Below are 24226 nucleotides of genomic sequence, written 5' to 3'. Positions count from 1 at the left end.
TAGATATAATATGCATATAATTTTCTATAACCTCTATTACCCCTTATTAAAATAACTATGTACCTATGTTTTAAAGTATATATATCAGATAACCTAATTAAAATTAAACTTAGTAATATTATTATTATTATTAATAATTTTTTGTGTACAAACGATAGCAACTAAAATAGGTACCTTGCATTCCACCTGTAGCGTCTAGGTCAACCCCTATTTTTGGCAAAAATTCGTACTACACATCTTTTAATGTACCATAAAATAATACAGAACCATGGGGGGCTAAAAAAATTTTATTTTTTAAAAATGTGTATAATGTATTCTGTACTACCTATTACTATAATCTAGCACAGAGGTATTCAAACTTTTTCAGCACGCGGCTCCTTTGGGTGTTCACAATATGTGAGATATGTTATATGGGTGATAATAACAGTGACTTTAGTACTAGAAATAAAACTTAAAATGTTCGAATCGTAAGGTGTGTCGTTTTCATTTCAATAATGATTGCAGAAAATATTTATAATAATTATACAGGACCTAGGTATGATGTTGGTTTTCGGTGCTTTGACGCGGCTCCCTTTGCAAACTCTCGCGACTCCCCTGGGAGCCGCGACGCACAGTTTGAATACCTCTGATCTAGCAAGTAGTCTTATTTATTAGTATTTAGTATATTTGGTAATCGTAAAAAAAATCCCCGGGAAAAAAAAATCCCCGACCCTAAGAAAAAAAATCCCCAGACTACAATATTACTCACAACCTCATTCACAAATATTTTTTAACGTTAATTGATATCTATATAATTACCACATTTTTAATATTTAATTACAAATACGTATATTATATTATACTATATTATTATATTATATCATTCAATAAATTAATATAGTTGTTAGAAAACAGTTTTTATTAAAAAATGATATTTTTAAATATTTTTTATCCTTAAATTTTAACTAAAAATATCTATAAAAAATACCGAGTACCTATAGTAGTCCCATAGAGTATTTTAGAGTAAAGATGTATAGATATTTTTTTAGATTTTTAGATTTTTTTCAACTACCTACTTATGAGAAACCTTGTTTTAAATTTGCAATACTTAGCTATAGAAATTGAAAATTTTTTGCATTTTTAGAAAATGTTTGTAATTTTTGGTATTAATTATTTTTGTTTTCCGTTATAATTACATTTAAAAATGTCAACAGTTTTTTGTCTAATATATAGTCATAATCATAACGTTTGATTTATAAATATATATATATATAAATAATTAATCTTGTTCATCGCTGATTTACATTTTACTCACTTGTTGTTTTCCTCACTTGGTGGTACTGTGGTGATAACTTAGCTTTTTAGGTACCTACTACTTAGTCATGTAAAAAAAAAAAACAATATTTTTAAAACGAATCGAAAGGAATTAACTCCAAGTATTGTTAATCCATATGGTAAGACACAATTTGTTTTTTAATAAAATTATAATTTATAATTTAGGTAATACCTAGTTAAAAATTTTAATTGGTATATTATCGCCTTTCAGATATGTAACGAGCCCTTCTAGGATTGTCAAGAAGTTGAATGGAATAATCAACACTTGATGTTTTTTGAATAATATTTTATTTATTACAAGTCCAATAATTAATAATATTGAAAAAAATGACTAAGTTCAATTAATTTATTTAATGGTAATAATGAGATGTAACTTCTAGAGTGTTCAGCTTCCAGTCGCTAGTTGTTGGTAAGTTCGTCTGACTATCGTACGGTCTACGAGCTCCTCTTGTAGAGAAATCCCTACTCCCTACTCCAGTGGTCATATCTATGTTACGCAACTCCCATGGTCATATATGGTGCGTGTGATTGTGGCGTGTGGCTACACGCGACACTTAACCGGATGTCCCTTACACAAAACATTATAACACGATCTAAATTTACATAAAACACACAATTCCTGCGTGACCTACTTAAAAGAAAATTTATATGAGTAGTGAGATATATAGTGTCATATGCATTATTACTATTATTACTATTATTAGCACTACGCCGCTGCTCTTCAGCATTATTATTATGATATTACTACCAGGGACTCATAAGTAAATATAGATAAAGTCACAGCTCGTTACACCTCACCGCTAAAAAAAAGGTTTTTGTAGGGCTATAACATCATAGAACTACAAAAAGCTTAAAATTCATTGTTACAATTTCAATAATATAATGAGAATGACTATAGATATCAAACTATCCAGTTTACAAAGTTTACAATTATTGTTGATAATATTATAAAATTACAGATTACATATGTTTATACATATTACATATTACATATTTTTATATATATATAATTTTGTTGATTAATTACAATAAATATTTTGTTAGTATAATAATTATATAATCATATATATTTTATTATAAATAGGAAATAGAATTAACAATTAATTTGAAGCGAATAAATAATAAATTATAATTCATAGTAAGTTGAAAAATTTGAGTAATTAAAATATTTACGTATTAGAAGTATTAATTGAATATGATAAGAAAGATTAATGAATAAAGAAAATAATACATTAGAAGTTAAGGAAACAGATAGTAAAAATTTATTAACGGGAGGATTACAGGAAATTAAGGAACTTGTAAAAACTGAACCCACTAACGTTACAGTTGATAATAAAAACGTAGTAGATATTAAAGATAATAAAAATAACGATAAAGTAAAAATAGTTGAAAGTGAAATATTAATTGATTTAAGTACAGAAGAAGGTTATCAATATTCAGTAGATTTAGATAGGGAAAAATATTTGAAGTCATTAAGGGAAAAAGATTTATTAAATACAAGTATAAGACCAATTTTAGTTAACGAGATAGAATTACGACAAATAGGAACACGTACCAAGAAAGGGTTAATACATACTCAATTAGAACCAACTAAACGTAATACAAGGAAGGTTAATAAAATGGCTACAGTTATTAAAGTTTCTTTAGACAAGGTTACAGGTATGATACCCACATGTACAGGTGAGCGCGATGTACATCAATTTATAAGAGCTTGCGATTTATTATGTTCATTGGTAGACAAGGAGGAATTATCGATACTTACTAAATTTATAAATACGAACTTATTTGATAAAGCATTAGAAGTGTGTAGATATAGGGACGTATCAGAGTGGGAAGGAATAAAATTAATTTTGTTAGACGCTTTTGAACCACAGAGAACAGCATCATCTTTACAGGTAGCATTAAATTCGGTAAGAATGAGAAATAATGAGGACGTTAGTTCTTATGCACATAGGGTAGAACAATTATATTTTAATTTATGTGTAGTTAGTACAAAAGACAAAACGCCTGAGCAATCTACCGTAATAACTGACCAATTAAAAGAACAGACATTAGTAGTATTTTTAAAAGGTCTAATTCCAAGTTTAAGAACGATAGTAAAATCACGTAATCCTCCTACACTTGAATCTGCTATGCAGTTAGCTAAAGAGGAAGAATCCGAACTTACATCCGATTATGACGCGTATCAGTATTATGGGAACAATAACGCGCGAAATGGAAATGATAATGGTGGAAATAATAGGCGAAATAACAATAATTTTGAAACAGTTAATAATAGGTACGGACATAATAATAACAGAAATTTAAATAATAATAACAGACATTTTAACACTAATAATTATCCGCGACAATCTTATAATCAAAGACCGAACAACAATTTTATTAGACCACAATTTAATCAAAACCAAAATTTTAATAGACTAAACAATAATCAGAATCGAAATAATTTTAATAATAATAATAGATTCCCACCACGTAATAATAACTATAATCGCAATAATAATAATTATCCAAATAATAACGTGTTGAGTAATATAAGCTGTTACCAATGCGGAGGAAACCATTACGCACGGGATTGTATGCAAGCGCGAGGTATAAATAATACGCGTAATCCGAATGCACATAATAATTTTACCCGACCAGCAATAAATCATAATACTGGAGTTGTAAAATGTACATATTGTAATATAGTAGGTCATGATATATCGAGATGTTATAAGAAACTAAATTCGGAACAAACTAATAATTTTTCGGGAAACTTAAATCGATCGAACGAGGCAAGTGGCGCTCGCGCGATAAATTTAATAGCCGCTGTCGAGGAACAAGATGCTTATACTTTGTAACTGTTATAAATGATAATCATGTGTCATGCCAAAGTGTTAATATAAAGAAGGAATTTATAGATTTACTTTTAGATACTGGAAGTGATGTTAATTTAATAAAATTTAGTACTTTGATACCAGATACACTAGTACATGAAAATAAAAAAATATATTTAAAAGGAATTAATGACAAAATTGTACCAACTGTAGGTTTAGTAAAAATAATTTTAAGATTTGATGATATTAATATAGAAACTGAGTTTCAAGTAGTTTATGATTCGTTTCCAATACCTAAGGATGGTATTTTAGGACAAAAATTTTTAATAGAGAATAAAGCAATTATAGATATTGCTAAAAATTCGTTAGTTATAGATAATGATAGTAATGATAGTTTAATTAATGAAATAAATAAAAATGAAATGAAATTTGTATTAAAACCACGAACGGAAACCGTTGTGGCAGTGCCTATCGCAGACCCAGCTATGGGAAATAAAAATATTATAATACACAAACAGGAACTGATAAAAGATGTATATTGTGCGAATGTAATAGGGACCGTGGAAACAGGAAGGGTCATGGTTAGTTTATTAAATGTGTCCGAACTTTCACAAGAAATAGATACGAATATTATGAATAAAATATTGTATGAAACCGCAAACAATTATAACATACACGCGATAAAAACCGAAATTAATAATGATAATCGTGTAAATAAAATTTTAAATCTAATACGAAGCGATCATATGAGTGATGAGGAAAGGCAAACGATATTTAAAATATGTGAACGATACGCAGAAATATTCTATTAAGAAGGAGATCGATTAACTTTTACAGATGCAGCCGAGCATGTTATTAATTTAAATATTAACCAACGACCAATTTATCAAAGACCTTATAGGTTACCTTACTCACAACAGACAGAAATAAGAAATCAATTAGATAAAATGGAGCAAGATGATATTCAAGAGAATCCAATTTCGCTACTACTACCTAATTTAATTAAAATTAATAAAACCAAGGTTCATACATCAAGTACATTATCTGTAGTTACGCATGAAATAATGGAGTCGCAAGAAATTGAAGGTATTACCAGCGAAAGAGCAAAGAATAATGAATTAACAAGTGTTGAATGTAGCACGGAAATAGCAAAAAATAATATTGTATATGATACTACTATAAACATAAATGATAATGAAATGAATACAATGGATTTAACTGTAGAGAATAAAATTGAAAATAAAACTAAAAACAATTATGAGGTAAGTTATGTAGTATACGTTGTGTTTGGGATGTTTATGATGACAGTTATGGTTGTGACAGTAGTTACAATATGTGAATATAAGCGTATAACCAGAAATAGGCAATTGACGCATCAATCATATGTATTATCAGATATGGAGGATATAGAGTTGTAAAATTACTGTAACTAGTCATTTATAATATAATAAAATATGGTAAATATAATTAATATGAGTATAAGAGTAGTATAATAAGTGATCAAATATTAATATGAAATAAGTTTTAATGTAATTTAATATGATTAAGTGATTATGGACATAGATACCATTAAAAGTGTATGGAAACAATGAGTTGGAGAATTAGTATATTTTAAATTGTGGGGGCATGTATAGATGACCTATAGTAAACATTATACATGTTACCATAAAGATTTATATTTAATTGTGAATGTCATGTTAAGGGATTGTATTTAATAATAATTATTACAATTATTTGTTGACGTTATTTATGTAGGTTATTCTGTTTGACAATCATTCAAGGACAACCACCATATAATAATGAAGAATTTAAAAACGAAACCAGTATATTCTACGAAAATCAAGGCGAAATGAGAATTATAGGGGCACATTGGGAATTAGTCACATATGTACCTTTAGTTAATTATGATAATAGATATAATCAGTTAAGAAATGAAATTTTGAATATGACAAATCATTGCACAGATAGGTTAAGAGAATTTGAAATATGTTCAAGATTTGATATCTTAAAGACCACGTTTTTGGAAATAGCATCACAAAGGGAACAAATGTATGAATCAATTGGGAGAATTGTTAATGATAATACGGATAAGGATTCGGTAGCTACTATTAGGAGACGTCGAGGATTAATAAATATAGTAGGTACTGCAATGAAAACATTATTTGGTGTATGTGATGATGACTGTACCAAAGAGACCAATGAGATAGTAGAAAAAATTGAGACTAGTAATGTGAATATGTTGCATATATTAAAGAATCAAACCACAGTAGTAAAGTCAGCTGTGCAGGGAATAGGAAGTGCATCATATGAAATTAACAGATTATATATAGAATTGGGTGAGAAACAAAGAACTTTATATGATAAATTAAATGAATTAGCAAATCATACCCATACGATAGAAACACTTGTATTGAGCAATCGCATACATAGTATTTTTACTGCATTGCTTACACAATTTTCATATGAAACAACAACAATAAGTGCAATCATTACAGCCGCAAGAACGGGTGTTCTACATCCAAGTTTAGTTACCCCTAGGGAATTAGTAAGACAATTAACGCAAATTAAATTAAAATTACCACTTAACTTGAATTTACCAATGGGAACTCAATCAAATGAAATTTATGAATTAAGTAAAATAATTAAGATGGCAGTGTATTATAGTGGGAAGCAGATTGTATTTCTTATTAGGATACCATTAATAACCGAAATCGAATTAACTTTATATAAAATTTTACCAATACCTCATAAATATAATCTGCATCATAGCATTGTGCTAAAACCCGAATACCAATATGTAGGGATAACTCAAAATAGAAGGCAATTTACAACATTTACTGAAACTCAACTATTAAATTGTATTGAAACCGAACTATTCAGTATTTGTCCAGAATTTCAACCAATTCAACATGAATCAATGCGACAACCATGCGAGGTGTCATTATTTAAAAATCAGATATATTACCAAATTCTTGTGAGGCAGGTGTAATAATTATAACAAAAAATATTTATCATAAATTAAAATACGGTAATGCATGGATATATTCAACTACTAATGATACATTAACTATAACATGTCAAGGGGAAAAAGAGCCGCACATATTAAAAATTAAAAACCAAGGATTAATAAAATTAAGACAAGATTGTAGAGCCTATGCTACTGATATAGTATTAAATCCTTCAAGGGAGATAAAATCTAAATATTATATAAATTTTATACCAACATTGGGAATAGGAAGTTTAAAAATAAAAATACCGAAACTTAATTCAATAGAAATACCAAAATATAAAAATAAGACAGATTTATTAAGGTTAGATAGAGTTCATGAATTAGCTCATTCTCTTGATGACATAGAACTTATAGTAGATAACGAATTAGAACGCCAGAGAGGTAATCTAAATGAAGATCATCATTATTTAATATATATAATAATAGGGTTATTATTGTTTTCATTAATTCTTATATTGATGTTGTATGTATTGTATCGATGTAATATGAGTGTAACTAAGGCTTATACTAGAGGAATAAGGAAATCGGTAAAACCATATGAGAAATTTAGTTATGAGGTACAAGAATTAAAGGGTAATAGTACATTTTATGATAACAATGTCAGGAAGTCAACTACTAGACAACTTAATTTACATGCCCACGATTTACAAGGACCTATAGTGCAAAGTAAATCGTGTGGAGAAGGTGAAGTAAAAATTGAAAAAGAAACATCAGGTAGAACAAATAACTGATACTCCTGATAGGTTATCTATTACTAATAGTTTTCCACCAATATTAACTAAATAAGAAATGAATTACAACAATTTGATAATACTAGAGTTAAGATTAGAATTGATTGTTTAATGATATATATGTATAAAATTTGTAGAAAGAATACACATAAGTTCGTAATAATGGATTTCGAGTTTTCCATGATACATCGAAGAAGTATGGTTTTAATATCAGGTGCAATTTCAAACAGTTTGGACCGATATAAGATAAGGAAGCTTGAAGGTAGACCGTTGTATTTATCAGTGAATGATGAAGTTAGACCAATGAAAAATTCGGAAATACAAGTGGCACAAAAGGAGATCCGTAGGATTTTTAAGTGTAAAACTGAACTAAGGGATGCTTGCTTGGACCAATTGAATAAAAGTCTGAGAGCAGATGTAAACAGTCTAAATGCAGATTATATAAAAAATTATATTTTAAGGGATAATAAAATAAATATATTAGTTGTGTGGAACGGTAGATCAGATAAGGTTATTTTAAAGAAATTAGGTATCATCGAATTTCCTATGATAAATTTAACGTGTTATGATAAATATTTTAATCAACAATTTGTAATACAGATAGTGAAATCAGATACTAAGCAAATATTATTCGAGGTGGATGTAGGAACTTTCGATAAGAACTATAAGAAGGGAAGATTACTAAACCTAGAAGAAACTCATGGATTAATATGTTCAAAGAACCATAAATTAACTTATGCTCGTGACCCTCGTACAGACGTAATCTTAACTAAATGTATAGGTATTTGATTTCATGGTTAGAAAATATAAATATGAAAACCTCATGTCATTTTTTGTAAAAAAAAAAAAAATAATAATAGTATAAATAAATAAGAATAAACAGATAACATTTAAATAAAATAGTAGGAATCAGTAAATAAATTATAATGGATAGGAACAATCAATTATTGCAGGAAATAAATATAAATTTAGCTATACAAACACACATTAATCCAAACCAAGGAGAATGGTATAATTTTACAACTTGTTTTGATTATCATATAATAACTGCAAATGAATCTATATTAGTACCGTATGAAGATAAAGAAATTTTGGAAATAATAAATTCTATAAAACGATTTTTAGTAGATATGATGATAAATAGAAATTTAAATAATCCTATATGTGTGGAATTAGCCAGATAAAATTATATAATTTTCCTTGACTGCTACTGCTGGGTTTTCGTTTTCACGTAGTCGTGGGAAGATGGCCTGTCTCTCACGGCGATCGGATATGAATTACCTCCGTTAGAAGTAGAAAGAAGAAAAATTTTCGAAAATAATTTCAAAAATATTCTAAGTATTCTTCTTTTTTCCTCTTGAAACAACCCTGTCCACAGCGCCAAATTGTAACGAGCCCTTCTAGGATTGTCAAGAAGTTGAATGGAATAATCAACACTTGATGTTTTTTGAATAATATTTTATTTATTACAAGTCCAATAATTAATAATATTGAAAAAAATGACTAAGTTCAATTAATTTATTTAACGGTAATAACGAGATGTAACTTCTAGTGTGTTCAGCTTCCAGTCGCTAGTTGTTGGTAAGTTCGTCTGACTATCGTACATTCGTACGGTCTACGAGCTCCTCTTGTAGAGAAATCCCTACTCCCTACTCCAGTGGTCATATCGTATGTTACGCAACTCCCATGGTCATATATGGTGCGTGTGATTGTGGCGTGTGGCTACACGCGACACTTAACCGGATGTCCCTTACACAAAACATTATAACACGATCTAAATTTACATAAAACACACAATTCCTGAGTGATCTACTTAAAAGAATATTTATATGAGTAGTGAGATATATAGTGTCATATGCATTATTACTATTATTAGCACTACGCCGCTGCTCTTCAGCATTATTATTATGATATTACTACCAGGGACTCATAAGTAAATATAGATAAAGTCACAGCTCGTTACAGATATTTATAATTTAAGTAGTTCAATATTTAGCCCAGTTAGATACTAAACCACTGGTACAGTTACATGAACTGATGGACCCTAAATATTTGGGAGTTGTATATAAAAATCCTTTAATTAACATAGTTTCACTTATTTAAAAAAAAAATTCACTTAAAATAATATTCAATAATATCTTAATATTTTAATGATTAACCTCAATACTACTTTGTTTATTATTTGTTCTATAATAATATAATAATAAAATATAATATCAATTGACATTTATAATACATTTAATATTTATAATCAATTAATGTAATGTGTTTGGGGGAGTAGAGCATCTAACTTCATTTACCTATAATAAAAATTTTAGGGCTGAAACTCCCCCTAACCTTAGGGTTTAGTTATAAGGATAACTATGATTTTGGGGAGTCAAAAGTAAGAAATTCCATCACATGAGAGTAAAATAATAAAAAATTATTTTTGAGTTGTTTATGAGATTTTTTTTTAGTTTTATTGAATTATTATCGATAAATAATTTTTCATTTTATGAAAAAACTTGAAAATTTGATACAAGGATTCTCAATACTCATAAGTTTTTAATAGTACCTATAAATATAGTAAATCCATGATAGTCTTTTATTATCTGAGATTAAAATGTTGGTAAAATTTATTAAATAGCAAATATTTTCGAATTTTTTAGTTTAAAATGTATAAAATATTAAAATGTTGATTTTTATAGCTAAAGATTGAAAATTTACAACAATGTTTATCAAAAGTATTTCATACTGATATACTGTTACCAACAAATCTAAAATTTTTTTCCAAATATTGTTTTTTTTATAAATATTTTAAGTTACAAAATAGACAAAGTAAATAAAGAATCACAATTTTAGTTTTTTTGTTATGATTTAAAAATATTGTTCATCATGATCACACCTGATGTCTTGATCATAAGTGTGCGCAGATTTTTGGTTCCTGGGGTGCATACTATAAATTAGGGACCACAATAATTTTGAAAGCCATTATAGGTACAGCAAAATATATATGTATATATATAAAATGCACTAAAAATAATTTTTTTTTATTGTATACATTGTAATAAAATAAATATTACATCAAAATATTCTATGAAATTCGACAATATTATCAGTGAACTGAGTAAACCATTTATAACTTATTAAAACTATAACAAATTAACAAAAATGTTATATATGCATATAATTTTATAGAACACATGATTCTATTTGATGGGAATTCTTATTTTTTCATAAAAATAAAAACATATTAATACTGTTTTATAATACTTGGAATGTTCAAGGTTTAAAATTTACCCTTAAATAATAATAATAACTAGGGCTCTTGCTGTTTTGGGTGAAGAGTCCGGGGGTGCCCAGGCACCCCCTGTGCGCACGCCTATGGTCTTGATACCTAGGACTATTGTGTATTCAAAACTGAATTCTTTGAATGCAATGTACGCACCTCACCAACTCTGTTTTGTAAGGTTATCTGATTGCATTTTCCTAATGCTGCAAGTGTCGTATTTATGTTTGCTCATCTTAACATTTTCTTTTAATACGACCCTGTTACCTAACCTGGAGAAAAATATTTATACATAGGTATACATAATATTACAGATTACAATTCATACATTTAAAACCAAATTACTTAATAAACCATACTTTTATTCAACCGTTCTGCAAACAGTTCATTATGGTTATCATATTAGTATATTACTAATTCTGAAACATTGACATGACAAACAAGAAGTGATATGGAATAACGGTTGTAGCTATAGTCATCACTCATCATAAACTTGAAAAGCATAGAAAGAACTATATACCTCAGAAGTGATTTTAACGAATCTATATTTACTACATGGAAGGAAACATGGGACAACTCATTTTTTTAGATATAATATTATTAATATCTAAAATTAGGCTAGAAAATAAAAACAATAGAAACACCCAAAAGTAGATCAATGTAGACAAATTTTTGTTAAATTGCAATTAATATTTGTAATGGTCATCACTAGGGCTCGGAAGTTGATGACCTTAAAAACAATAAAAAATGCCCTAAAAAAATGTTAAAATGACATAAAAATGGCAAAAAATGTCCTAAAAATTACAAATATTAATATTATACATTTTTTTTAAATATTTTACTCTATTTTACTATAAAATTCAAAATATGACATAAAAATGACAAAAATGTCCTTAAAATAGGAAGATAAAAAAATAAAAAATATTTGTTTTATAAATTTATCAAAGCTTACAAATTATTTAAAAATTAAAATCATTGCATTCCACAATTAGAGCGTATTTTAAGTTATCGAAAGTAATTGAACGACGATTATCTGTTAATAAATATTTATAATTGGAAAAAAATTTCTCTCTACGTCTACTGAAGTGATTGGAGCAAATCTGAAATGTACCAAAACCAAATCATCAGTTAAAATGACTAAAAATGTGGGGAAATGACTTAAAAAGTAATAAACACCAAAAAATGCAAAAAAATGCAAAATAAAAATTAGTTATTCAGATTCACATGCTTATGAAACAGATTTGTAGCCAGGAGAGTATCGTCTAAAAAGTTCCAAAAAAAAATGCAAAATGCATCAACTTCCGAGCCCTAGTAATCATAAATAAAATGCATAACATAAAAATAAAATAAACTTTATTACAACTTAATGTTATATGTAGTGAGACTCTAAGGAAAATTGAAGCCAAAACAGCTGCAGTTGTTAGTAGTTAATTTTCTTCTGCTATCAACAGTGGGTACAGACAATTTCCCTTTCAAGTTCAATAGTTGTGATGGTAGACCAGCTCATAAAAGTTTTAGCCGCTTTTATGGATCAAACTATATTACAGCTTCTGGTGGTTCAAGAGCTCCTGTAAGATATTTAATCAATAAAAATGATAATTAATAAAAGATTTGATATAATTATTTTTTTTAAATGTAGTTATATTTTATAATAATAAATGTTTTTAACTTTTTCAACCCTTTATACATCAAAACAAATTTATTATATAGCTTATGTAATATTGGTATAAGATTTATTAATAATAATATTATGAAATTGGTGCAAATCATAATTTATTATTGTTTAGTTTATATTTTAATACTATGTTACTTATTTGCTAATTTAGTTTGATATTATTTTTTCTTTATTGATGGAAAAAAATTAATTTACGAAAAAATTATAGGTACATAAAATGTGTTGTATAAAAAATTAAACTATAGCTGTAATAAATGATAATAAAATTGACTTTTCAGTCTTAGAAACATAATTAATTAAAAAAACTGTCTTGATTTATAGAATTAATTCAAAAATATAATTGTTACAAAAAATAAGGGCAGTTTATAGTGTTATTTAATACCTTTTTTTTTTTATGTATTAAATTGTATTTTTAAGGGTCTTTCAAGGACTTGTAATGGATTGTTAATTGCAATAATAAGACTTTTATTTTCCAATTGTTTAAACTGAATGTAAATTTTTTTTTCATAAGACTAAAGACTTAAATTAGATTTATATGCAGATTCAATGAAAGACACTGTAAACTCTAAATAATTGTATTCACTTCATAAAAGAATAGCAATAGCCAATAAACATTATACCTAATACAAATTTCTATATCACATTGTTATACATTTTTAGTCCGTCTACTCAATTTATTACACATAGTAATTTCTAATTTGAATATTTTAAGCATACTGCATATTATAATATAAAACATTTAACATTTATCTATCAATTTATATGGGCGCTGTGTGATCTAATTATAACTTAAAAACATATAGTAAATTAATAGTTGTTGTTTTCAGTTTCAACACACACCTCCCAATCAAGTAGCCGCCCATGGAAATGTAAAACATAAACATAACATATTAGACCGGAACTATCACTGGTTAGAAAACATTTACCATTATACAGTCTCAGTAGTCTCACAACAATGTCGGTCTATGCTTTAACGTGTTTGCTCTTTATAATTGGTGAATGTTTAGCATATTATAACAGCCAATGGGTGCCAAGTTTTTACTTAGGTTCTTATCCTGAAAGGTTTCATACATTAAGAATGTCACGCGGATCATGTATTGTTTCTTTGAACACTTTTAAAAGCAAACATTATAATGTAGAAATACCTTTAGTCAATGGAACGACACCAGCAGGTTTTTGTGCAATACTGTTAAATAGCGTGGAGAACTCGAGTCTAGCCATATCAATAGAACAAGGATTGACGGATGTAAATAACAGTTTAATGAATCAAAGCATCAGGCTATTTGGAGTTAAAAATGGCAATTTGAAGCTTATCCAAGAGTAAGACGTCATCCATAACAATAATAACTATGTTTATGTTTAATTTAATCATAATGTTTCAGTGTATGTGGATCAACTGATGTTCCTGGTTTAACATTAGCCGAATCAAATACTGCTATACTTCTAATAAAAGCAGACCAAAGTATTAATTTTTCATTAAGCGTGTACACTTATCAGTCTTCAAATATTAACATGTAAATAAACTGTTTATGATGAAAAATATCTTTACAAGCAAAATTATATTTTTTATTTAATAATTGTCGTGCTATATGGATATAATATATTAAAACAATTAATAATATTTAATTTAAAAATTAAGATATAATAATTTTTTCATTTGAATAAAAAACATTTACAATTGAAATCAAAAACGTATTATAATTGATTTTGTATTGTTATAAAATATTTTTTATAATGTAGTTGGTATTGCCTAATTTATGATTTTATTTAAAAATTCAAGAGTCAAAAAAATCTACATTTATTTTTTGATTATTTAGGTTTTTTTTTTAACTGTTTAATGCCAAGTACACATAGTATATTATCAGTAGATATGCATAAAGCAATAGATATAATAATTTCACAAAATTGTTATGATAAACACAATTATAAATACATTCATCACTTCGTTCAGAATCTAATATATTAGATTAATATGCTTGAAATTTAGCATTGACAATTTAGTCTATTTTTTTGTTTTAATCTTTTGTACCACATGAAATTTTTTAGCTTTTTATGGGACCTTTGTTATAAAGTTATAATATCATCCAAATCAGTAGTTTTTATTTGATTATTTTATAAATATAAGAAATGTTGTATATTAAAATAGTAACAATGCAAACTACAAATTACTGTAATGAATTTATTTTTGCAGTAATAATTTAATTTAACACAATTGTAACAAAATTACTTTTTAAAATTAATTACTATGGTGTAACATTTTTTTTTCGTGTTATTAAAATAAGTTATGAATGTAGAATGAATGTAATTTACAAATGTAGAACATTTATACTGCTATATAAATTACAAATAAATTCTCAACAGGACACCTCTAAAATGGGTTCTTAAGACTAAATATTTAAGATTCATATACTTTCCAACTATATCCTTTAGATCCCATATAAATTTTATTTCCTGCAAGACTCTAAGAATTCTAGGATTTATTCAATATCATACTACAGAATTCAACACAATGCCTTGTATAGTCCATTATTAGATCAATAGTTTGGATTCCATTTCTTCAGGTTGAGATAGAACTTTTCAAATGAATTCAAACTCCCTTTTTTAGTCACGCTGGATTTTTGCTAAAAATTGACCACCTTCAGCACAATTACTCACTTTTTATATGAGAATATTAAAACTCTATACAATAAGAACGAGACAGAAGCAAGTAGAACAACTATTTTTGTTTCTTCTACATTATGGAAGGTTGACACATCACACTCCTTGAGCACAGAATTTTATGTCTACAAAGTCTCCCAACCAGATTTCAAGAGCTATTCCTCCTTCTTATTTCAAGGTCTAACTGTTTAAAGAATGATCTAATACTCAGAGCCATGTGTTCATTAAATTATGATAATGTTGAACTATTTTTAAGTAAGTTATGGTTGTTTTAAAGTATACAAAAAAAAAAAAGTTTAAGAATGGTCATAACTATTACTTAAAAATAAAAATATCAGTAAAATCCTCCGAGACGCCCTCGATAATATTTTTATCTTTACATTTTATAAGAAGTAAATTCAATCTATAAAAAAAATAATTTTAGAAATTATATTATATATATTATATTCACGTGTACCATTAAGTCATTAACAATGAACCTACTAATTAGTAATTATTAGTCATTATACAATTGTATTTTTGATTAAAAGAACATAAACATATTGCTTAGAGGTGTATAAGAACTATAAGCAAATAAGATAAACATTTATAATGTGCAAAAAAGAAGAATGTCATATAAGAAGAAATACCATCTAGTGATAGAATCTATTTTAGAAGATATTTTCTCTTATTTAAGTTTAGCAGGTACCTACATTCTGCCATATTTTCTTTTTAGTATGCATGGAGCATTGGAGCCATAGATGATTTATAATATATGGGTTTCATAAAATGTGTGCTATTAACGGATTAGTAAAAGTCATTTAAAGTAAAATTGTTCATAATTTCTCTCGATGAGGACTGAGGAGTATGGAGTTTGTTACATATTATAATGTAGTATTTATCATATTATGGAAAGCAATAAACTAGACAATAATAGACTAGACTGTACAATACAAAGTTAGGATGGTTCTGGACAACCCCAAATTGTAAATATAAGATCCCAATTAGGGCATTGTAAATGTATTTTTTGAATCACTTAAATTTATTTCTACATGGTTGTATCTTGAATAATATTTATATTTGAATATTTGAATTAAAAATATTTTTTCAAACATTAATTATAATAATGATTTATATTATTTTATGAGCCTAAACAAAATGTTCACAGCACACTTTTATTATTTCTACAGCACAACTTCTTAAGAAACAATGTTTTAAAGACATTACACAGAGGAATGCAAATATATTGGTAAGATTTAACACCATAAAAATTAAATATATAGCTTTACATTTAAGTTTTTATGAATAATACAATTTCATAATATCAAAAAGGTTAAAATTTAAAAAAAAAAGTCCAGAGAAAGTGAAAACAGCAATTGAATAAAAAAATGCACCTATATAATCAAACATAATTACATTTACATGTTTATTTAATTAGATATGTTAATTTGCCCTCATATTTTCTAAAGATAGTACTACCCATATAAGTTATATATTTTTTTTTTGTGAGTTGCTGAATACTGATATAAATAATATATTGTTTAACTTTCACTATTCGGTTTCACACCTCGTATCACAGCTTAACATTTAATATCACTAATTTTAGTTTGAAATTGATACAAAAATGATATTCTTATTCAAAAAAATATATTTTATTAAAATCTTAATTATATTTTTTAACTTCTATAGCAATACTATGCAGTTAAATTTCAAATGGCCAGAAAGTCATATACAATTAACTCCTTGTCATTCAACATATACAATATATTCAGGGAATTATGTATTAGACTATGATTCAAAAGTAACTGGGAATTATCATAGTAAGTATTATGTACATTATACAACTAAAAACATATTATAATTAACAGAAACAATAAACAGATTATCTATTTATTTTCTAGACGATTGCACTTTTTTAATAGAAGGTCCACCAGGAACACAAATGCAATTAAATGCAACTATTTCAATATTAAATAAAACAAATAATGATGAATGTATGGACTGGATAAAGTTGTATGACTTTTATAGTAACACAACATTAGTACCTTTAGGAGAGTAAGTGAAATTAGAGCAAATAGAAAATTCAATACTATTTATTAAATTAATGTTGATTATTTGTATTTTAATAGATACTGTGAATCAACAAATCTAACCAATGTCTTAACATTTTCAAACATAATGTATATTGTCATAAATATTTCACCAGATGATTTATTTCAATTAAGTATAAATACTTAAGTTTGGAAAGATTTTAAAAATAATAGAACAACTAAATAATACATAGGCCTGCACACCCTCTTTTTCAGGGTATACAAAAGGTTACCACTGGCATGCCCTGTAAGTTATTTTAAACATGTGCAATTCTAATAATATTTATATATCTACAATGTAGGTATATAAATATTATTAGATATAGGCCGCGGCCCATGGGTTGGGAACCGCTGATCTACACAATTCACAAATATTGAAATACCTTACTATTTAATTTAAAAAATATTGTAACAAATACCATGACATATTACAAAAAGTATGTATTTTGCCAATACTTGGTACCTAGTTGATAATTAATTATTGGTATTTTCAATTTAATAACATCTCGTAATAGGTATGTTTATATGTCGGACTGTAGTTAGCATAGCAATCACCTTAATATGGTTTTAAACACGATTCAAATGTTTTCACTGCTGTTAGTCTGATATCATTTCCCTCATTTTTAATCATTTGTTATCATTATAAATATTTTAATATAGGTACATACTAATTATTTTTCTTGCGCAAAAAAATGTATTTTCTACAATTGATTTTCACTCCACAAGAGTTACAGGATATGCAGCTAGTAGCTACATACCCTGCATACCCCTGTGCACACCTATGAAATAATATTATTTAATTACAATTTAAGTACCTTTTTAATTATTTTTTTTAATGTTACTTTACTAAATTATTGTAAAACAGATCCAAGAACATGTTATTATTAATTTTAACATAATAATTATGTAATACATGCAATGATTAAGTTTCATATAATTCTAATTATTTTAGTATTAATTTTTATGTTACAGTATTATACTATTATACTAACAGTTAATCCCTATATGGTAATACCATAGCACAAAAAAGATCATAACACCATAAACACCAAGTACATTATATTTCTTTTAGTATGATATGGGATTTTCCTATATCATTTTATCAGAGAAATACAATAAAATACAAATATATATGATAAAATACATTTTTATTAAAATATTCTAATACTTTGTTTGATCCTTATTCCTTAGTACTGGTAAAAGTAATAAACACCGGTTTATAAACAAGAATTCAGTATGTTAGAATTCTATTTGATTATATTAAAATATAAAATATAATAATTATAGTACAACCTATATAAATTAATTGTAATAATTTACAAATATGAGTAAGTATATGCAGTATCTTCTAGAAATTTTTTTTCTTAACTGTCAAATTGTTAATTATTTATTTTTAAACTATTTTCTATGATTTATAGAAAATAAACTGTTAAAGATTACATAAAATATTTTTGCTGAGCAATATTTCACACTTATTTAGGTCATACTCAACAGAATTAGCTAGGTTTTAGAATTTTTAATTTGGCTATACCCCATTATTATTTTTTATTTATGACATTTTAGCTAAAAATAGCTGAATAATAATCTACTATTATAATATTATTAAATTAGTAAATTATATTTTCATAGTTGTGATAACTTAAATATTTGATGTGAAAATTGTATGGAAGTGTTGTAACTAAGTTCTAATATTGTGGTAGTCACAATAACCCAAAATTACAAATATGTCTCATAGAACAATAAAAGTGAGTACTCACTTAAAAACTTAAAGATTTTTGCATAAGAGTAGCAGTCTTCATCAAACTTTCTCTTTCATTCTTAAAAAATAATAACATAGTTTCATCCACTGGTTCAGACCATCGTTTTACTTGTTTTTTCAGTGCTGACCGGAACTCTTCTTTTACTCCCTTGCCAGCTCCTCTGGTTGATATTCTTGGACTATGGATATAAATTAATATTTAATTAGCACTAATATATTTGGAATAGAAAATATACATCAATTTATCAGAAATAATTATTTACCTTAACGATGAAGCTACACATGGAAATACATTTAAGACACATTTATCATTTTCTATAAACATAGCCATAAAATTTTCAATAATATCTATGTTAGTAATATAAGTTGAAAATTGAGGATATGTAAACAAAGGTAATTTGCGTATGTGGTTATACATATCTTCGGCAATTGTTTTTCCTTCTGGCCAAACCATTTGTGACAATACTAAAAGATGACCAATCAGAATATCACTAGTTGATGGATAATTGGAAAGTTGATTCTAAATTTAAAAATAATTTATTTTTGTAATTTATATAGGTAGTACTAACTAAATCAAACTAAAATAATAGATAAACAATGTCAACAATATTGAAATAAAACCATTAAAATCTAAATTATACTCACATAAAGTATTTGAACCATTATCTTAACACAATACTGTAAAACGGGCAATTTTGCTATTTGAATATAATAAATTTCTCTTTCTTCAGGTGGATTAGCTATTTCTGTAGATATACTTCCATACAAGCTGAGACTTTCTATTTGATCTATTACCTCGAAAATGTGTTCAGTACATTTCTACAAGAATAATAGAATAAGTATTTTCTAGCTTTTTAAATATTTTATAATATTAACTCTTGATCAAATTACTAATTTTATACCTTGAATTCTTGTATACAATAGTATAAGGTCACTAATGATAATGATTTCCTAATACTATCATGAACTGGTACAGCTTTGAAAAGATTTTTGTACTTCCCTTGATAAAATTCAATATCATTAAGGAATTGCCCTATGAATGTATCAACTTTAATTTGAGCACTCAATTTCCAATAATCTGCAAATATTTTAAGTATTATAAAATATAGTGAAGAACAAAGTACAAATATTATCTCATTCTACCAGTGCACATTGGTTCTTTATTAGTAAGTAATTCCCAATAGTTGAAAGCCATTTTAAAATGATCAAGAACTTCAGATGAGTCATCAGTAATACCAATCAATGATTCATTTAATTTAGTGGCAATGGAAAGTACAGCTTGTTTTAAAGGAGGTTTATTAATTTGTACTTTTGGACCTTTGATTGCTTTAACCAACAAATATTCTGAACCATTTTCTAAAAACAAAAAAAAAATGTATTAAAATAATATTAATTATATTATATTGAATAGCATCATAATTATTTAATTAATCAAAAGTTAGTTAATACTAAAAGCAAGCAACATTATATCCTAAAAAAATATTTGAGCCTCATTAGTTTTCTTTTGATACCAAATACAAATATTATAAAATTACTAACCAATTTTTAATGATTTATTATAATCAAAAACGTGTCTCACAAATAATATCATCCCACAAAACACTAATTGTTTACTAAGTTCGCTGTTATTTGAAGCAATTACAAACTTTTTTGCAAAACTTGAGACTTTTTTCCAAGCTTTTCGTTTATCACTAAATAGTAATACATGGAAAATTAATAACTTAAATTATAAAAAGTTAAATAGGTAAATTATAAACATTGAAAAAATTACCTTTGACTTAGAACAGATCTTAATTCCCAAGAAAGTTTTTTACCGATACGTTCACATGAAGCAAATAAATCTTCCCACGGTGTTTTTATATAATTTTCAGTATCAGGCAAGTTCTACAAAAAATTTTGGTATAAAAAGTTATGTTAATAATATTGGATATTAAACCATGTTACCTGAATAATAGAATGTCCTCCCATAGCATATGTAATATAAAATTCAGTAGTTTTTGTTAACATTTTATAGAGATTTTTCTGATTTAATGTATTTGTTGACACTAATAAAGGACCAAGATCACACACTACAAAAATGAATATTATTATAATTAAATTTTACTATCATATATTGTATTTTTATTAAAAAATATAGTTTATATAATTTATACTAAAAATTATAATTAATAAATAAATATAAATTAAACATAATCCTCTTTTTATTACCTAAAATCTTTCTGTAACAGTTTATAACATTTGGGCATTGATTGTGCTTTTCTGCAGTTATCATTGTATCCATGAGCTTTAACTAAAACAGTTTTTAATAATAATATTAAACAATTTTTACAATTTTTAGTTATAGATCTAATTTAAATTTTTTTATTATTTAACATATAAACCAATTTTAGAATAGTGCAAATTTCTCGTCACAACTTAAGTTTCTATACTTGCAGCTAAAAAGCTAATTTGTTGTTTAATATTATTTAATCTGATTAATTTCAATATTTAATTAACAATTTAAAGTTAATTGTGGAAAAAAAATATATATGTAAAAAGGATGATAACAGGGTACTGTTTGTTTTCTCTCCCTATTCCACGTGTCATATAGAAAATGTACATTTGGCACACCAATGAGTGTTGCTAACACATAAATTAATCAAACCTAAAGTTAAAAATGTTATTTGTGTTAAATGTTTATACATTGGTTACTTATGATGTTTCAAGTATAAAAGGATGTGATCATTTTTAATTGAAATATTTAGCATAAGCTCTACTTGCATAAAAATGAAATTATTGAAAAAAACAACAAATCAACACACAAACATAGATAATATTTTTAACTTGCTTAATAGGTCATATTACTCTAATAAAAAAAAGCTAATAACACATGGTTGATTCAGAAAATTTGGTATGAAATACTGAAATATTATTAATTTTTCCTCATCTAAAGTTTCTATTTTAATCTCTTATTTGTATTTTTAAAATAATTATAACAATTAATTGCAGTTCTATTAAAAATATGGTTAAATAATACTAATAAAATTAAACTTCATGCTACTACTACTATTCTTACTGCTAATTCAGTTGATGATTGAGGGAAACGATTAAGTAGTAAAAGTACTAGACGACAATGTTCCATCGTGTCTTCACTTCTTTCAGCGCATACTGACAATAATTTTTGTTGAATAGCTATAACATAAAAAATATTTAAATAACATTTTACAAAGCATATTATGTTTCAAAAAATTGTAGTAAAAACTAAATGAATTCACTCTGCTATAAAAAGTTGTAGAGTGCACATCTTTATAGAGTAGATCACTGCAATGGATCTGTTAAATTTAAAATACAGAATAAAAACTATTCTCCAGACTCCAGAGAATTAATTAATAGGTAAATAGTTTACACTTTTAGCAGTTATTACACGGTTCTAGTTGAGGCTCATGAATTTTCAATTTATACAAAGGTAAAAGTAATTGGACCACAAGAGTGCAACATAAGGAATTAAAGAAATATAATTTGTATGCATATCTTAGATCATTATTTTGAAGATGTTTGATTGGTTGATGTTTGTGGATCTGCCCCACTTCTTCATAGACTGTTCCTGTTGACATAGTAAAATGCTCTGCTGTATCTGCAAGTGCAAACTATTCTTATTCTGAATAAAATATAGACCCAATTTAGTATCTGAAACTCCCCTAGAAGTTGAAGATCAACTTATTTTTTTCCTGTATAAAACTATCTCAATAGACAATAATTTCATTGTTTCATTCAGAATTTACAATATATGGCGAGTACTCGCAAATTAAATTAATCAACCATTGTAAAATTGATATTAGATACATTCAATATAATACTTAAGGAAGATTATTAGACAGAGCAAAGTAAATTAGAATTTTTTTTTATTTTTTTTATTTTTATAATAATTATACAATCTATACTTCTTAGCATAATGAGTATAAATGATCTTATACAGAAAAAAAAAGACACATGGTATTTGTGATTAAGAAGTCACCCACTAGAGACTCTTTGCGTGATGGGAAATTAGAATTTCATAATAAAAATTGTATTATTCAACATACTTAGAGGAAGTGCAGAAAACATTTCTCTGAAAAATGTTTGTTCTTCTGATAAACAAGATGTATCCATACATAAGATTGGTATAAAGTTTTCAATCTCTTTCCAAAGAATTGCCTCGTTTGGAAAATCTTCAAGCCTAAACCATAATCAATGATTAAGGAGCTCTTAATAAGAAAAAAAAATTCATCTTACAGACAACTGAAACATCTAGCTGCTCTTTGGACACATCGTAAATTTTTTTCTATTTCGTAACATTCAAACTGAAAAACACATAAAAATAAATATAAAATGCGTAACAGTATTGAATTAAGAAAAGATAACATACGTGTATTCCAAAATTATTCGGAAACATTGATTTAGCAGTAAGTAACCATGATCTACATCTATAGCAATCTGTCTCAAGAAAACTTTTAGCTTTTGTCATCATGTACTCTTCATCAGTGACCGACACTTCCATAGGCTCCATTTTAACTTAACTATAGGTACTTCTTTAGGCTATATTTCCAATCACGAATGGTAAATGGTAATGTTTGTTTGAACAATTTATACAATATACCATAATATGGTAAATTGTTGAGGAGCTTTTAAAATATATAATATAACTGTAACACGTCTGTAACTATTTACTATATTATTATTCAATTATTCATTAACTACACGATTTGAAATAGTATCTTAAACACTAAGTCACAATAGATAATAGATATCTATGCAAAACACCCGGCTGGCCGGCTACAACATAGATAATAAAGATTTTTATCTATTATAGATTATTATCTATGGGCCACAAGCGATAGTTTTATTATGTTTGATAACACTTATTCATAAATCATAAGCATGATTAAAGATATATATATATATAAA

At 26.4% G+C, this 24226-nt stretch overlaps 4 protein-coding genes and 1 pseudogene across 6 annotated transcripts; 4 read left to right on the top strand and 1 right to left on the bottom strand.

Annotated features, from left to right (window-relative positions):
• The first annotated feature begins 2435 nt into the window (after positions 1 to 2435).
• On the top strand, positions 2436 to 4730 carry LOC149058325 (uncharacterized). Its single transcript, XM_089220450.1, has one exon. The coding sequence runs from the start codon at positions 2526 to 2528 to the stop codon at positions 4155 to 4157; it is 1632 nt and encodes a 543-aa protein (XP_089076576.1). The 5' UTR covers positions 2436 to 2525; the 3' UTR covers positions 4158 to 4730.
• A 2845-nt stretch (positions 4731 to 7575) lies between these two features.
• Positions 7576 to 9454, top strand: LOC149058324 (uncharacterized; annotated as a pseudogene).
• Positions 9455 to 12478: 3024 nt separating this feature from the next.
• IntS10 (integrator complex subunit 10) lies at positions 12479 to 24120 on the bottom strand. Of its 3 annotated transcripts, XR_016190422.1 has the most exons (16): positions 23688 to 24120; positions 23555 to 23622; positions 23365 to 23498; positions 22359 to 22474; positions 21512 to 21593; positions 21248 to 21372; positions 21075 to 21187; positions 20843 to 20994; positions 20447 to 20659; positions 20206 to 20381; positions 19949 to 20122; positions 19567 to 19823; positions 19302 to 19482; positions 13963 to 14260; positions 13658 to 13872; positions 12479 to 12710 (listed from the first exon to the last, which is right to left on the bottom strand). XR_016190422.1 is itself a non-coding variant. In XM_015509180.2 (14 exons), the coding sequence occupies exons 1-13, from the start codon at positions 23826 to 23828 to the stop codon at positions 19302 to 19304; spliced, it is 1932 nt and encodes a 643-aa protein (XP_015364666.1). In that variant the 5' UTR covers positions 23829 to 24118; the 3' UTR covers positions 12479 to 12710. The 3 variants fall into 3 exon arrangements, 1 of the variants encoding a protein (XP_015364666.1); XR_016190421.1 differs by having other exon boundaries at positions 13658 to 14260; XM_015509180.2 differs by lacking the exons at positions 13658 to 13872; positions 13963 to 14260 and having other exon boundaries at positions 23688 to 24118.
• Positions 13773 to 14442, top strand: LOC107162334 (uncharacterized). Its single transcript, XM_015509181.2, has 2 exons — positions 13773 to 14137; positions 14200 to 14442. The coding sequence occupies exons 1-2, from the start codon at positions 13773 to 13775 to the stop codon at positions 14333 to 14335; spliced, it is 501 nt and encodes a 166-aa protein (XP_015364667.2). The 3' UTR covers positions 14336 to 14442.
• Positions 17025 to 18481, top strand: LOC107162335 (uncharacterized). Its single transcript, XM_015509182.2, has 3 exons — positions 17025 to 17274; positions 17356 to 17509; positions 17584 to 18481. Exons 1-3 carry the CDS (start codon positions 17079 to 17081, stop codon positions 17690 to 17692), a joined length of 459 nt encoding a protein of 152 aa, XP_015364668.2. The 5' UTR covers positions 17025 to 17078; the 3' UTR covers positions 17693 to 18481.
• Positions 24121 to 24226: the final 106 nt, after the last annotated feature.

The sequence above is a fragment of the Diuraphis noxia genome, unplaced genomic scaffold (assembly GCF_037042655.1).
Source record: "Diuraphis noxia isolate RWA-SAM2 unplaced genomic scaffold, SU_Dnox_SAM2 contig0002, whole genome shotgun sequence".
Classification (NCBI taxonomy): domain Eukaryota; kingdom Metazoa; phylum Arthropoda; class Insecta; order Hemiptera; family Aphididae; genus Diuraphis; species Diuraphis noxia.
The sequence above is the reverse complement of the archived record's forward strand: the minus strand, read 5'-3'. Positions and strand labels throughout refer to the sequence as shown.

What these genes read in the sequence shown, in the direction of transcription:
- LOC107162335 (XM_015509182.2), top strand. Translation starts at nt 17,079, where the DNA reads ATGATATTCTTATTCAAAAAAATATATTTTATTAAAATCTTAATTATA. An exon ending in AGTAACTGGGAATTATCATA is followed by an intron (nt 17,275 to 17,355) that starts GTAAGTATTATG and finishes TTTATTTTCTAG; the next exon opens with ACGATTGCACTTTTTTAATA. An exon ending in ACATTAGTACCTTTAGGAGA is followed by an intron (nt 17,510 to 17,583) that starts GTAAGTGAAATT and finishes GTATTTTAATAG; the next exon opens with ATACTGTGAATCAACAAATC.
- LOC149058325 (XM_089220450.1), top strand. Translation starts at nt 2,526, where the DNA reads ATGAATAAAGAAAATAATACATTAGAAGTTAAGGAAACAGATAGTAAA.
- LOC107162334 (XM_015509181.2), top strand. Translation starts at nt 13,773, where the DNA reads ATGTCGGTCTATGCTTTAACGTGTTTGCTCTTTATAATTGGTGAATGT. An exon ending in AATTTGAAGCTTATCCAAGA is followed by an intron (nt 14,138 to 14,199) that starts GTAAGACGTCAT and finishes ATAATGTTTCAG; the next exon opens with TGTATGTGGATCAACTGATG.
- IntS10 (XM_015509180.2), bottom strand. Translation starts at nt 23,828, where the DNA reads ATGGAGCCTATGGAAGTGTCGGTCACTGATGAAGAGTACATGATGACA. An exon ending in CGAATAATTTTGGAATACAC is followed by an intron (nt 23,623 to 23,687) that starts GTATGTTATCTT and finishes TGTGTTTTTCAG; the next exon opens with TTTGAATGTTACGAAATAGA. An exon ending in TAATGGTTCAAATACTTTAT is followed by an intron (nt 19,824 to 19,948) that starts GTGAGTATAATT and finishes TTTTAAATTTAG; the next exon opens with AATCAACTTTCCAATTATCC.